Source organism: Canis lupus, chromosome 10 (assembly GCF_011100685.1).
Source record: "Canis lupus familiaris isolate Mischka breed German Shepherd chromosome 10, alternate assembly UU_Cfam_GSD_1.0, whole genome shotgun sequence".
Lineage (NCBI taxonomy): Eukaryota > Metazoa > Chordata > Mammalia > Carnivora > Canidae > Canis > Canis lupus.
In genome coordinates, this window is record NC_049231.1 from 34,502,037 (window position 1) to 34,519,008 (window position 16,972).

The 16,972-nt window shown below is 34.2% G+C and overlaps 1 protein-coding gene across 6 annotated transcripts in view; it reads left to right on the plus strand.

Annotated features, from left to right (window-relative positions):
• The window catches only part of SLC41A2 (solute carrier family 41 member 2), a 119,501-nt gene that overhangs the window by 48,735 nt on the left and 53,794 nt on the right, over positions 1–16,972 (plus strand). For all 6 annotated transcript variants that reach the window (XM_038550815.1, XM_038550817.1, XM_038550818.1 and 3 more), the window contains 3 exons: positions 9,178–9,249; positions 11,806–11,950; positions 15,407–15,553. In XM_038550815.1, the coding sequence (XP_038406743.1) occupies positions 9,178–9,249; positions 11,806–11,950; positions 15,407–15,553 (364 nt within the window). The remainder of the gene's footprint in view (positions 1–9,177; positions 9,250–11,805; positions 11,951–15,406; positions 15,554–16,972) is intronic.

The following is a 16,972-nucleotide window of genomic DNA, read 5'->3' on the forward strand; positions in this document are numbered from 1 at the left end:
CGCTTGGATGGCTCAGTCGTTGAGCATCTGCTTTTGGGTCAGGGCATGATCCTGGGGTCTGAGATTGAGTCCCACATCGAGCTCCTTGCCAGAGAGCCTGCTTCTCCCTCTGCCTATGTCTCTGCATCTCTCTCTCTCTCTCTCTCTCTGTGTTTCTCATGAATAAATAAAATCTTAAAAAAAAAAAAAACTTGTTATTCTGTAAAGATGAAGGTTAAATGCTCTCAAATAAAAAGATATTTCTATAAAAGTGTTTCCTATTTTAAAGAGATTTAATAATAATTTTAAATCAACATTATCTTGCCCCCTTACTTGAGTCAAAATTTAAATTATAATGATTAACTTTGAATAATTTTTCCTTAATTTTTATCTTTTCAAGAATAGATATATATTATAGTAGATAATTGTGGATATGTAACAGTAGTATATAATTAGAAAATAATCCAGGTACAATGCTTCTTTTTTTTTTTTTAATTTTTTTTATTTATTTATGATAGTCACAGAGAGAGAGAGAGAGGCAGAGACATAGGCAGAGGGAGAAGCAGGCTCCATGCACCAGGAGCCCGATGTGGGATTTGATCCCGGGTCTCCAGGATCGCGCCCTGGGCCAAAGGCAGGTGCCAAACCACTGCGCCACCCAGGGATCCCTGGGTACAATGCTTCTATAAATTGTTGGGTTTAAATTCTATTATCTCAGGTCTAAAATTTTTTGCTCCTAGATCATCTGGTAGATAAAAGAGTCAAACATGGTATCCACTGTCCTAAAGACAACATATATATTTTTAAAGCCCATCAATCTATTTTTTAGGAGCAAATTATGTAGCACAGTTTGATTAGCTCATTTCCATTTAGGCAAAACTGATTTCTGTTGCCTCAAATGTCTTTTCAAGGAACTCTTGATTCTCTGAAATTATTTTGTAACATTCCACCTTTATAACTCATTAAATCAAAAACTATTTTCAAACCCTTCCAATATGCAAAGTGCTATTGTGTGCTTGGGAATCAGCAATAAATAAAACGGAAAATGTTCCTGCCTTCATTGAGCTTATATTCTAATACTGGGATGTGAAAAAGTGGCCAAAACCTTTCCCTAATAATTTTAGATTGGACTTCAATTCAAATTATAAGACTTCTAAAATAAAGAAAAATTAAACCCCAAATAATGATATTAATAGCTGTGGCATAATATATAGTTACAATCTCAGTATTGCTTCCTAAATTTGGCATAATTCTAAATTTTACCAGTTCTTGTCTCTAAACCTGATTGTTAGATACAAATGAAACTGTATATTCCTCTCATTTCATAATTTTAGACTATGTTTCTTAAGTTATAAATACCAATCCAAAATAAATAAATAAATAAATAAATAAATACCAATCCATAGCCATAACTTTGTGGAGTAGAACTACTTATGTTTAATCTAAAACTGTTTCAGTCATCTAGATTTTTAGCTACCCCCCCTTTCTTTGACACTTTACTGAGATATAATTGATACAAATCAACTATACAAATTAAAAGTCCATAATTTGATGAGTTTCAATACATAGTATGCACATGTGAAACCTTTACTGAAATCAAGATTATAAGCATAGGCACCACCCTCGCATGTTCAGAAAGATAATAGGGTGTGTATATGAATGTATGTGTGTGCATTTTGCCATCTTACATTTTATAAAATATTTCAAGCATGTAAAAAAATATAATGCTTCTAATTCTACTTAATGGCAGAATGAAGTAGTGAGTGAAACTTTCCAGAGATTAACAATGAGAAAACCTAGACAAACTGAAGGCAATAGAAGGTGATCAAAAACAGGTGGAAACTGAGTTCACCCTTAAAAGACCATGTTTACAACGGGTAAGAATTGCAGTTTGTAGGTTTTTTTTTTGTTTGTTTGTTTGTTTGTTTTTTTTTTGCCTGAGGGAGTTTCCTCAATCCCTGGATCTCATGTGGCAGAGAACTCACAGTCTTACCACTTTCAGGTGACAGAGGTCAGGAGTCTGACAAAAAGCAAAAACAAAAAACAAAACAAAAAACAAGTAGATAGAAACATGAGTGGGGCCTGTACTTGAAAGACAAATACACTAGCTAAGATCTGTGAGTTTTTTTGTTTTTGACCAAATGCCTTTTGTGACTTGTACATAGGTATAGTGGCAGAAAGTGGAAATTTTATTGTCTTGAATTATTAGATGACAGAGCTTGGAGCTGACAGAGCAGGTAGAAATTTATGGAGAAATCCCAAGAGTAAGAGAACAGTTAAAAGGATGAGCCCCAAAATCTGGGTATAAATTCTGCTCAAATCTTTGGCTGACCATAAACTACACAGGTGCAGGATGATCCCCAAACAGCGAGGCTAAAAAGGAATAGTTGATAGTTGAAAAAACCAGCTTTTCTAAAAGCAAAGATATAAGCTGCTCTACACTGTGAGAGAGACGAGAGTCTGTAGTTTGAGTCTAGGCAAATTAACTGCCTTTAAAAGGGAAATCCAGTAATGCTCAGAGGAACACAACATTATTGGAGTCATTGTAATACACTATTACATTGTTTAGTTTTTAACTGAAAATTATTAGATGTAGAAAGAAATGCAAAAGTGTGAGTCATATTTAGGAAAAGTGAGATTCATACTCAGTGGAAAGTAGGCTCAGATGTTGGATTTAGCAGTCTTTTTTTTAAAGATTTATTTATTTATTTATTTATTTATTTATTTATTTATTTATTTATTCATTCAGAGAGAAAGAGAGAGAGGCAGAGGGAGAAGCAGGCTCCATACAGGAAGCCTGCCGTGGGACTCGATACCGGGTCTCCAGGATCACACCCTGGCCTGCAGGCAGCACTAAACTGCTGCACCACTGGGGCTGCCCTAGCAGAGTCTTTCAAAGCATGTAGTATAAGTATGTTCAAAGAACTACAGGAAAAAATGTTCAAACAAATAAACAAATGTAAATATTAATAAGTGAGTAGATATAGAATCTTAAGAAAGAAATGGAAACTGAAAAAAATAAATAGAAATTCTAGAGTGAAAAAGTACAGTAACAAATAAAAATATACTCAACAGGGTCAATATCAGATGGGTGATAGCAGAAGAAAGAATTCATGAACTTGAAGATAGATTGACAGAAATTATCCAAAATGAAGAACCAAGAGGAGACAGAAAAGATTGAATAAATAGAAATAGAGCCTCAGATGATGATGGGATAGTTTGATGGTTTTAAATGTAAATGGGATATATTGGCATACTAAATATGGTCAAATTTTAATATTTGATAAAACCAGGTGGTGGGAATATAAATGTTTGTTATTTTTAAAAAGCAATTATTGCTATATGAAATTACCTTTAAAATTTTTATTTAAGTCTTGGGGTGCATGAGTGGCTCAGTCAGTTAAGCATCTGCCTTTAGCTCAGACCACAATGTTAGGGTCCTGGGATTGAGCCCTGTGTTGGGCTCCCTGCCCCGTGGGGAGTCTGCTACTCTCTCTCCTCTACCTCTCCTGCCCACTCATGTGCTCTCTCACTCACTCTTTTTTCTTAAAAAATTAAAAAAATATATTGAAGTCTCATTTACATGTAATACTGTGCATCTGTGTTAGGTGTATTTTTTGATGAGTTTTGAAAGATAAACTGTGTAGGAGCACCTGGTGGCTCAGTTGCTGAGCGTCTGCCTTAGGCTCAGGTCGTGATCCTGGGGTCCTGGGATCAAGTCCTGCAACAGGCTCCCTGCATGGAGCCTGCTTCTCCCTCTCTGCCTGTGTCTCTGTCTCTCTCTCTGTGTCCCTCATGAATAAATAAAATCTTAAAAAAAAAAAAAAAACCTAGAAACTGTGTAGCTACCACCACAAACAACATACAGAACTTTCCCTTACCCTAAAACGTTCCTTTGTGCTCCTTTGCTGTCAATACAGCCACAACCTCTGGTACCATGTAATCCCTGATCTTTTGGTCATTTTTTTAGGATTTCATATAAATAGTATCATTCTGTTTTACTCATTGATTATTTGAATAACAGTGTTTGCCAGGTTTCCCATATAAAGTTGTATCTTACCCTTTTATAATTAGTAAGCAATCTGTAAGAAGACACTTTGATACAGGAAATACCCTGTTCTAACCTTTAGCCAGTTTTATCATGTTAATATTTTTGTCTGACTCTATTATTACTTTGAAGGCTGCTAAGTTGTAGTTTACTAATTGTTATCCCTTCTACATTTATTAGTTGGCATTGTACTAAGGAAACATTCTCCTGTCTTTCCTATCTATCTATGCATCCATCCATCCATCCATCCATCCATCCTGTATGGACTGAATAGATTCTTATTTTATTTAATGGGTGATAATCCATTACTGTACTGTAATGATTCATCCTGATACCTGAATCGTCTCAGAATTGTCTCAGAATTGGTCAGGGGGAAGCTCTTTCAAATTGGTTCCTCTGTCCTTTTTTTTTTTTTTTTTTTTTTAAGATTTTATTTATGTATGCATTTTAGAGTGCATGTGAGCTGGGGGAAAAGGGAGAGGAGTAGATGGAGAGGGATGCATGGAGTGTGTAGCCCAACGCAGGGCACTATCTCAGGACTCTGAGATTGTGACCCTGAGATTACGACCTGAGTCGAAATCAAGAGTTGAGCACTTAACCAATTGAGCCACCCAGGCACCCCTGGTTCCTCTGTCCTTTTGGCGTGCCTCCATTATTTTTCGGCATTTTGTTACTTTCTGGTACAACAAGATATTCCAGGGTCATCTTATGTTTTCCTTGTCCCAGACCTGAAATCAGCCATTTCTCTATGGAGGCCTGGTTTCTTTTAGTGAGGGATAGTATTTAGTGATTTTAGAATTTTTAAGCTGTTTCCATATTCCTTTTATATTCCATGTTTATAGGATTCTGCCATTTTACCTGATGTTTTTATGCATATTGATTTTTAAAAAGGTTGATTGATTAGAGAGCTGCATGCATGAGTTGGGGGAGGGCAGAGGGAGAGGGAGAATCTTGAGCAGACTCCACGTTGAGCACAGAACCTCACATGAGATTCCATCTCACAACCCATGAGTTCATGACTTGAGTTGAAATCACCAGAGGTTGGTGACAGACTGATCCACCCAGGCACCCCTGTGTATATTGATTTTATGTAATAAAGTTTAACATCATAACTACCCATGAAGTATCACTTTAATAACATTTTACAGAACTTTTTGCATATTTCTATTATTTGATTTTTGCTTTTCATAAAAGAAGTCATTTAGTCAAATCTTCATACTTGGGGCAAGATTGACAGTATATCCCTCTAGATAGATGAGAATCTACTTGTTTTAAAACTTCAGAAGAATTTTACAGCCTCTAGGAAAACTGTACCAGTATTCAGTGGCTAGCACTCAAAGATGTTGTGCTTACTTCTCTAGTTCTTTTCTAAATAGGAATAAAACTTTCCTCCTCCCTTCCCATTTCTTTTCCTTTCATTCCTTCTCCCTTTTCAATTCTTCCTCTTGTTCTTTTCCAAATGTTTAGTGTCTTACTATGTAAAAGCCATTCTTTAGTCAGCTTCCAGTCCGACTAAAGTTGGACCTCATATTTTTTTAATCTAAATGCCTTAGGTTGGGTCTCTACTCAGTCCCTCATATTTATAGGGTAGTCTTAGTTTCTATTATGGCTTTCATCTGAATACTCTGTGAGTTTTAATGTCATTTATATTGTAGAACCCATGTTTAGACAAAAAGTTGAGACTATTACCTTTTCTAGTTGCCAAATTTTTAAATTGACCAATTATGTGTTTTTAAATAAAATTTCTGATTATAGCAGTAATACATATTGAGTGATAAAAATTCGAAAAATTTACTAATGAACAAAGAAGAAAATAAAAATTATCCACAAACCCATCATTCAGAAATAAAAATGGTTAACATTCTGGTTTATTTTTTATATACCTTTTTTTTGGAGCACATACTTAATTTTATTTATTTATTTATTTATTTATTTATTTATTTATTTATTTATTTATTTAAAGATTTTATTTATTAGAGAACATGGGCAGAGGGGGAGAGGCAGAAGGAGAAGGAGAAGCAGACTCCCTCCTGAGTGGGGAGTCCAACTTGGGACTTGATCCCAGGACACAGGGATCATGACCTGAGCCAAAGGCAGATGCTTAAGCCACTGAACCCCCCAGGTGCCTATGTGTGTGTGTGTACACACACACACACACACACACACACACACATATATATAAAGACTAATGGTTTAGTGGAGACTTTCAGTACCCTTGTTTCAAGTATTTACATATTAAATATATTTTTTAAATCAATTATAGTAACTGTATTAGTAAATCTATAATTTCAAGGTCATTCCAACCCACTATTATCTTTAGTTCTAATAAATCTTAAAGCCTGTCCTTAACTCATGTGCTTCAGGGTCAGATAAGTAACATATACTTCTATGAAGAAGAGGGATGTAGAGATTATAAAAAGTAGAGACTACAGACCCAACCTAAGGCATTTAGATTCAAAAAATTAAAACCACTGTGTTGACTAAAACATAACACATCTTCAGGCCCTGGCCACCTCAGCTCTACTCTCTCCTTAAAAACTAGCTAGTGTCTACAAAAATATCGGTCTATTTTTCTAGTACTTTAAAATAAATAATAAATAGTACTATTAAAATAAATAAATTAAAATAAATAAATTAATAAATTAAATGAAGTCTTTATCAGATCATATCCCACTATACTTTATCACCTTCCAAGTTCTTAGTTTTTCTAGCTGAGTACCATCTGGTCAGTTAATCTAATAAAAGTAGTTCTAGCAAAGGTCTTTACATAGAACATTCATTCTTCCTCTCAACTCTGGAAAAATTTAGATGGTTCATATTAATCCTAGGCCACTGGCTAGTATGGTAGGTCTGCCCAATTCTTGTTTCAGTTTTTACAATATGGAGGCCACAAAGGTCAATTTTCTGAATTCTGCCAGATTCCCCCTTCCATCCCCAATGCATGCCCATACTATGAGTATTTTCTCTAAGTAGTTACATTTAGATCAACATTTTTCTCTTTTAAAAATCCTTGCTTCTAAAAATCTTTGCTTTATATAAAAAGTGATTATTATTTGTCAATATATTCTACTTTGTGTTTATTTCATATAATACATTGTGATTTACACATAAATTATATGTCATAAATGTGAAATATGTTTTATTTCATATCATACATTAACTTGCTATTTATTATTCATGTTAGAATAAAAGGACTCTAGATTCAGAGACATATGGATCTGGAAGGGACTCAGAAATTGTGATCATCATCAGTTATAACACAGATTAATTGAGTAGTGTGATGTTATTCTATCACTATGGTTTTCGTCAGTAGAACTGCCGTAGTATATATTGTGGCAATAAAGAATTTAATAAAACAATTTGGGCTTACACAAATGTGGGAGAAGTAAAGATTTCTGGTGGGAGTAGACAGAGAAATAGCCTGAAGCACTGCAGCAGAGGAAGAAAGCCATGGGTGCATTGCAGTGTAGACCTCTGGATGCCTACTATATCTGCTACCAGGACCTTACAGAAATAATGGCATCTCCTTCCTTTCTGCCTTTCAAATCTTAGGCAAGTTCCTGTCACTGGCAGACTAACCAGCAGCTCTAAGGAAGAGGATTTTGAGAAAAGTAGTTAGTTCCAGGCTTTTGAAGGGTCTCATGGCAGTGGTACCAAGTGAATCTGGTGAAGTAGCCTACCTAATTCATAGCATTCATTCTGTGACTCACTTTTCTTCACTTTCTCCTAGACCTTAGTATATGCGTGGTCCACCTCTACTGATCATTGATTTATTCTGGAGTCTTGAAGTCTTATGCTTTTTCATGGAATCATTTTAGTTTGCTTCCTATACCTATAGACCTCTTTCTAAAAGTTATTAAAAATAACACTAATTTCCCTCATGCCTATTTCTTGAACACTAAACCTGAAGTAGATTTACTCTTTAAACATTGCTTGTACCTTATTACTCACAGAAGCAAAGACCCAGGTTGTTAGAGCTACAAACACAAATTTCATGAATAATGTAGATTTCCAGGCTTAGGGAAGAAATCTGCAAATAAAGACAGCATGAATAATTATACTGAAAAACTGAGAGATCTTAATATTTGCATTGCTGGGTGCTTTGAGACTAGAGCCCAGAGGGAGGTTCAAGAATTCTGTTTTCCAAATTGATAGTGGAAATGTTGATGTAGCAAGTAATCTGCTAGTCTGAAGCCAGTGAGCTAAACTCTAGTCTGTCCATAAACTACCGATAAATAGCAACCGTTATGTACTTCTCACTTTACCCATTCACTTAACTTTCATGACCAAGCAGATAATGAATAATTGAAACCCAGCTCAGTATGTTTTATATTAATAAAGTGTTCACTGCTAGAAAAACTCAACAGATTTGGATATACATGTTTTAAATCCTAAATGGTTGAGAAATAATAATTTTGCTTATAGAGCAATTGAATAATTTTTTTGGAGAGTATTCTTCTGTTTAGCAGAAAGATGTATAAATTGTAGTAGATTCACGATCAAAACTTATGTGAACTGAATGAATTTTTTATTGCTAACAATCTTAGTCTTGACTCAAATATAAATCATGTACATATAAATGATTTGTTTAATCCTGGGTTTTCTGCTCACTAATTCTTCAAATTACATTAGTTTTATGATGTGGAATAAAATACTAGCAGTTCAAAATTATGTAATTATTTATATTGAGACTCAGTACACAAAATATGGCATTTTAGGATAATATTGATGATGGTAATTGTAAACAATGAGCAAGTGGATTGCCCTAACTGGTCTGCTAGTTCTTGTGAGCTAATATTAAATTTTAAACATATATATATATATATATATATATATATATATATATATACACACACACACACACATATATGTACATATATATACACACACACATATTTGATATGTATATATTTATGCTTAAAAATAAACATTTAAAGAATATTTATATATATTTATTTTTTTCTAAACATCTTGAGCAAGCTAAATGTGAGATACGAAACTGGTAGTGAGTTCAGGATTATATTTAAAGTACAGCATGAGTTCATCAGTTTTACTAAAGAATTTTCTTTGGCTTTAGGACTTCAGATGCTTGTTTAAATGGAGTAAAAACATAGATTAGTGATGCATGATGAAAATATCTGTCTTAACAGGTAAATATTGGGAAGATGGATTCACCTATTGAAAAGTGGAACCTAATAATTGGCAACTTGGCTTTAAAGCAGGTACGTGATACACATTTTGTTTACAGATCTTGGGTTTATACATCTTGGTTTTACCTATAAGAGTAATAATTAAATTTTAGTGCATTTCTGACCTCTGGAAAGTTTTCTTTCTCTAGAAATTGGTCAGGTTCTTCCAAATCTGAAAAATACATGATAGAATATAGAAAACTATATAAATTTTTTTATCATGTGTTAAAGAGGAAGAATGTGAGTATTTGAGTTAATATATACAAATAAATATTTAGCATTTCATCAATTAGGTGCTATTTTTCTACTTTGACTTTTCTAAAGTAAATCTTTAATTAAAGTAAACATTTATATATTGTGATCTTATGTTTATTTTTTTATTTTTTTTTTTTGTTTTTTTTATCTTATGTTTATATAAACTGAAGTTTTCTTTGTTATAGTTACTAGTGTTCATTCATGTAAAGGAGCACATTAGACTGTCAGTTACATAGACATAGATTGTCAGTTACTAAATCGTGGATTATATATAGATTATCTACAGCTCCTTCTGATCTCAGATGAATGTCTGCCTCCTCAGCTCTTTCCTATGATGCCCAAGAGGGATGCAACCCCCTAGTAACTCTCCAGCAAGGGGGCCTAAGGAACACTTACTAATTTTAAAGTAACCTCACTTAGGACATCATGTTGAGAAACATGGTTGCAGAAAAGTAATTTCATATAATATATTTCAAAGACCTAGAAATAAAATAATTTTTGGAACTTGGGCTTTAAAAAAAAATCCATGCAGCTGTCTCTAAAATCACAGTTTAGGGGATCCCTGGGTGGCTCAGCGGTTAAGCGTCTGCCTTCAGCCTGGGGTGTGATACTGGAGTCCCGGGATCAAGTTCCGTGTTGAGCTCCCTGCATGGAGCCTGCTTCTCCCTCTGCCTGTCTCTCTCTGCCTTTCTCTCTTTCTCTGTGTCTCTCATGAATAAATAAATAAAATCTTAAAAATAATAATAATAAAATAAGATCACAGTTTAGAAATAAAATCTGGGATTTAATCTCAGCTGTAACATTAACCAGCTGTATAAATTTTGTTAATTTTCTTAACTTTTCTAGGCTTCTTTGCCCCATTCTTTTATTTTTTAAAAAGATTTATTTATTTATTTATTCATGATAGACAGAGAGAGAGAGAGAGAGAGAGAGAGAGAGAGGCAGAGACACAGGCAGAGGGAGAAGCAGGCCCCACTCGATACCGGGACTCCAGGACCGCGCCCTGGGCCAAAGGCAGGCGCCAAACTGCCAAGCCACCCAGGGATTCCCTGCCCCATTCTTTTAAATCACATATTGTATTAGAGATGTGTATGTTGCTTCCCAGTTTGAAATTGTAGGAACCTACACGAGAGTAATAAAATATTTAACAACAAGTAGGCTACTATAAGTTAATATATAAATTAAAATTTGAAAATATACTCCATTTTATTCTTTAAATATTCTAAACTTCTACCAAGTAATATGAGTAGTGGTGTAAATTATTCATCACATCATTCTAATAGCTTCCATCTCAGATTTTAATTTTTCCTTCCACTTTTCATCTGTACCCTTCTCCTGTATCCTTCCTCCCTGCAGCCGTTGGTCAGGATGGGAGCCAGAGATGGCTCTGGATTCTAGTACATGGATTGCCTTCTGAGAGTCAATGAGCACCTAGAAATTCTTCTCAAATATTGAATGCATCTGCGTTTTCGTAGAGAAAACAATCTTCACAAAATTTTTGCCAGACTGTCAAAGGAGTCCAGCACACAAGCACAATTAGGAATCTGTGAATTGGATTCCCCTAGGGCTTCTTTAGTCCTCACATTCTACTTAATAGGATTCTAAGAGTTCAGTCAGTGTTATACTCTTAGTTGCTGGGTTGCTTTGTGCCAGCACTGTGGGAAACACTTTATAGTTATGTAACTCATTTAAATCTCAATTTTCAAATTTGCTATTATTGTTGTTACTTTGCAGATTATGGTTGTGGTTATTCATGACGTTACTTTTTAATGTCTTTCCCACCTACCCACCAAGAGCTGGGGGAGAACAGGGAATGAATCTATTTTGACCACTGTGTGGCCAAGACCAAGCACCTTGTACATAGTAGATTCTAAATAAGTACTTGTTAAATGAATAAATTTAAATTGCCACAAGATTAGGTGATATAGGAGCAAGGAGTCAAAAGCTTATCATTTGTTTATAAAACCCAGTCTCTTATGAGTACTGCCTCTGGAGTCAGACTTCAGTTGTTTGGATTTGGGTATCTTTCAGTCTTAAGGTTGGTATCTTCTTAGACAATCTGTGGGTTACACCATCAAAGTCACTTGGGGTGCTTGATAAAAACAGATTCCTGAGCCCCATTCCATACCCACTGGCACCAAATCATGGCAGTTTGAGAACTCACCACCTTAGGGAATATTAACACTAAATTAGAGTGGCTTCTTCAAAAGGTAATGCAGTTCAATGACCATATGCAATACTTTCTTCTGACTTTTGGTATGCATATTTACATAACCAAGTAAAAATTGTTTTTGAAATGAATAATTCAGTTGGATTTTTTAAAAAACTTTTTAGGTTCAAGCAACAGTGGTTGGTTTTCTAGCGGCTGTGGCAGCAATTATACTGGGCTGGATTCCAGAGGGGAAATACTATCTTGACCATTCCATACTTTTGTGCTCTAGCAGTGTAGCAACTGCTTTCATTGCATCTCTTCTACAGGGTAAGTAGATTTATAAATGTCTACTCTACAGTCTTTCACTTTCAAATAATTTATTTTCCATGTTGACTATTTTTATTAAAATGATACTTCTTCATTATAAGATCAACAAATTTAAGTTCTTATTTAAATTCCACTTAGTTAACATACAATGTAACATACAATGTAACCTGTTCCTTTCAGATGCACAGTATAGTGATTCAACACTTCCATATATGACTCAGTGCTCATCAAGATAAGTGTGCTCTTAATCCCCTCACCTGTTTCACCATTACCCCCCATTCACCTACATTCTGGTAGTTACTGGTTTGTTCTCTATAGTTAAGGGTCTGTTTCTTGGTTTGCCTCTCTCTCTTTTCCCTATGCTTGTTTGTCTCTTAAATTCTCCGTATTACTGGAATCATATAGTATTTGTCTTTCTCTGACTTATTTCACTTAGCATAATACTCTCCATCCATGTCATTGCAAATGGCAAAATTTCATTCTTTTTATGGCTTAGTAATATTCATTGTATATATATATATACATCTTCTTTATCTGTTCATCAGTTGATGAACACTTGGGCTCTTTCCATAGTTTGGCTATTGTAGATAATGCTGCTGTAAACATTGGGGTTCATGGATCCCTTTGAATTATAATTTTTGTATTCTTTGGGTAAATAACCTAGTAATGTAATTGCTGGATTGTAGGGTAGTTGTATTTTTAACTTTCTGAGGAACCTCCATACTGTTCTCCACATTCCCACCAAGAATGCAGGAGGAAGAGAAAATTTATCTACAAGCTTTTAAAATATCTTATTTCAGATATACCTATATTTGTTATGTATAAGCCTAGTATAGACCAGGCTTTCTGAGCTTGTCTCTGGCCTTAGGTACTCTGGTAGAGTTCCTAATGAGATCAGGAAAATAGTCTAGACATTCATTAGTTTCTGTAAATTAAATTAATTGAAAAACTCTTTCTGGAAATCATGCAGAGGATTTGCTGGCTTGTCATTTGAGTAACAAGGTTTCTAGGAATTCTGAATTTTAAAAGCAGTCCCTCTGTTAAAATTTTTTAAAGTTTCAGGTTTCAAAAAAATATCTTCACTGCTTCTGTGGCAATACAAATATAACCATATGCTCAACAAAGCATATTGCTGGCTGTAGACTTTTAAAGAGCTGAAAGGTTTTAAAAATTAACTACATTGGAATTTTTCAGTTGGGATATCATTCTTTATATTTATTTATTAAGAGCATAGCACTAGAGAACTAGCTTATTATTAAATCATAATTGTGAAGACTTGGTTCTTTTTATTTTATAATTGCCATCTTCTTACCCTTATATCACCAGCAAGGTGAAAAATAGAAAATTCTCATGTCAGTTGATTATATCAATGTTAAGCCAAATTTTTGGGTAGGTTCAGGAATTTAGAGAGTATTATTAAAATTAAGACTTGACTTCCAAAATATTTTCAAGCATTTTGTTTTGGTACTTAAATTACATTAGGGATAGGATAGTTTCTTGTCAATGTATAGAATTACTAGAATTCAGCAGAGTTAACACTGGCCAAAGCAGGGTGTGAAGTTAAGCTACTGGGGAATTAATTTCTGGTAAAAAAATAAAAAAAGTTAAAGCATTAGCTTCTTTTTCTTTTAAGTTCATTTGCTTCTGTTTTCTTTCTAATCTTGTTTCATTTGAAAAGAACTATAAATTTTTAGTAAAAACTATTTTGTTGCCTAGGATTTTCAAAAATTGTAAGAATTCAGACTTTTAAAATACATTTGCTTAAGGCTTCTTACTTTGAATAATGTGTATTCTAATTTTATGATAGCTTGATTTTTATATATGGAGAGCAGATACTACTGACCACCTTTTATAGGTGAGAAAACTGACTCAGGTAAGGTGACTTGTCCAATTTTATCGGCTTGTTTGCAGAAAATCAGAATTAAAGCCTGTTTCCTGACTCCCAACTCTTTCCACTGGTCCATGCTGGCAAAATACTTGTTTTCAGCTGAAAAGATATGGCTGGCACTCTGTCCTAGGAGAACTTTCCATATCAATCTTTAAATGTGCTAACTTTTAAAAAAGAATTGTATATGATTACATCTCTATTATTACATAATACATTTAAACTTTTTTTTTCTATTTTTTTTTTTACAACAGTTTATGGGAAAGTTAAATCTATAGATTGAAAATGTCTCCGGAATATAAGAAGTGAGACTTTATTTGAAATAAGACAAAAAGTCTGCTTTTAATAATTTTGGCTTTAGGGGGTGGTAGAAAACATGGGCTAGAAATATTTACAAGTTCTGTGACCCTGAGCAGGAACTTACAGCCTATTCTCAGGACCTCAGTTTTATTATCTATAAAATGAGTATGCTGGAATAAAATCATTTTGAGTCATTTTCAGTCTAAATATGCAGTGAGATTCCGTTGGATATTTTCCCTCTAACCATATTTAGGCCTCCATACTGGTTTATGGTTAGCACATAAGTGCACTAATCTTAAATAGTCTTTGTACCGCATCCTCTAACTGTGGGCATGAGAAAATGTATACATACAACTGGGTATGGATATATGTTATCATCCTCCCTCCCCATTTCTGTGATTCAAGAAAATATTTAGGAGTACAAGTACATAGTCATATTTTCATCATTTGTTCTCTGGACGGAAGTTCAATAGATAGAAACTTTGGTTTTAAAGAATATCCTATAGGGGCACTGAGTGACACAGTTGGTTAAAGTGTCCGACTCTTGCTTTCGGCTCAGGTCATGATCTCAGGGTCGTGAGATAGAGCCCCGTGTTGGCCTCTGCACTCCGTGGGGAGTCTGCTTAAGATTCTCTCTCCTTTCTCCCTCTGCCCCTCCCTTTTGTGTTCACTCTCTGTAAATAAGTAAGTAAATAAATCAATCTTAAAAAAGAATATTCTTTACAGAGATTGCTTTTTGTGTTCTGGCCTCCAGTGTTCAAATTTTGATTACTTCCTCCTTCGTAATGCTTCAAGACTTCTAGATTATAGAAAGAAGCAAGCATTCTGACTACCACCATGTAGACAGATCTGGCTTTTTGGTCTTCTTCCCAGTTGCTGTGCCTATAAATATGACTTAACCTTTCTTTGACATTTTCATACCATATTTGAAGGTTAAAATAAAATCTTTGGTTTTGATATACACATATATGTTACATCTGAGACATACATGTTATTAAATTTGAAACTTTAACATTATTTTATAGTAGCTTGTCAGGTCTCTAAATGCAAAATTGAACTTCTCAGATCTTCTGTGATCCCTACTTGGAATTTGTCAAAAGGCATTTTGGCAAAGCATTAGAGTAAAATGTTTTGTTTGCTTTAAGTCAGCTTATCTAAGCATTCTAACTGGAACTGATGTGCTGTTTTTCTAGCCTTTATATTTCAGTATTTAGGGGATTGATTTTCTCTAAATCATAGCATAGAAAGTAATGAGTTTTTCTTTCTTCCAGGAATAATCATGGTTGGGGTTATCGTTGGTTCAAAGAAGACCGGCATAAATCCTGATAACGTTGCTACTCCCATTGCTGCTAGTTTTGGCGACCTCATAACTCTCGCCATATTAGCCTGGATAAGTCAGGGTTTGTACTTCTGTCTTGGTAAGTTGACTTGAAATTAAATATAATGTGCTACTCAGAGTCTCATTAAATGAATATTGTTGCAACGCTGCTAGGAATCCCTTGTGGCCTTCATCTGTAGCAGAACTGTGGTGGAGACTGATTAGAACAGTAACTTCCAGTTGCTGTATACCTACTATGTGTTGTGGTTCTCATATATTTTTTTCTTCCATTTTTTTTCTTCTTGAGTTTAAAACTCTATAAGATATGGTAAGATAAGATCATCTCTAATTTCAAATGAGAAAACTGAGGATCATGGAGATTATGTGTGTTACCCACTACTGGTAGGAAGGTTGAACACAGGTCTGATATTCTATGAATTCTGTCCTTTTGCTAAGTGTGTAGGCATTGAGGAGTTAACCTATGGTGTTCTGATATATGCATTGTACTACTGTCCCAGAACATAAGGGTATAGCAGTGCTTTAAATTTGGTGATTGTCCCTCCTTCAGAAACCAACATGGCAATTAACAGCAACAAAAAAGTCACCGTGAAAATTAGCCTGAATGTTGTGTGAAGTTGTGATGTCTCCAACATATTCTCTCTCTCTTTCTCTCTCTCTATATATATACACACACACACATAAAATTCCAGATAATAGTGATAGATTATATATAGAATATAGAATCTAATGAATTGTTTTAACACAATTATTTAACACAAATTTATACTTTGGGATTCTTATCAATGTAAATGAATATGATTTGTGAGCATTGGTTTAGTGCTAAAAGTTGGCTATGGTTCTATTTTTTTTAGATGCCAAATTAAAAAAAAAAAAGAAAAGAAAACAGAAACCAAAAGAATACTTTGACAAAAAAAAAAAAGAAAGTTTATAAGCTAAGCCAGAAGCAAACATTTATTCATATATCCTCATATATTTCGTGGATTCTATACAGATTTATGGTATTCTTTAAAAGAAGTCTAAAGTACATTTGGTTTGAAGAAGTAGGTCTCAGATATATGTTTTTGAACTAAAGAAAGGGTTTTAACCTAACAAAGGCAATCACTTGTGAAGGGAAGCTTCATTTAGTATATAAAATTACCTTAAGTTATTGAGTGGCATAAAAGCAGTAAGTGAATAAAACTTGATGTCCAAGGAAAATTGTTCTCATTTAGAAATAAGATATGTCCACTTGAAGCAAGGTAGAAGACAATAAATGATTAATGGCCTAAATGTAATAAGATCTTGTTCATAGTGATTTTGGGTTTTCATTGTTGTGAAATATACAAGGAAAGCTGTATGTACGAGTATATTCAGGGTAATGTTTGATTCTTTTCTCTTCCAGTCAAAAAAGGCACAGAAAATGAGTTATATCAGTAAGGGGATAATCTGCTTTAATTTATTGTTGGGGTGGTAACTGGTCATACTTTTCCCCTCTCTTATACAATTTAGAAATTCATAC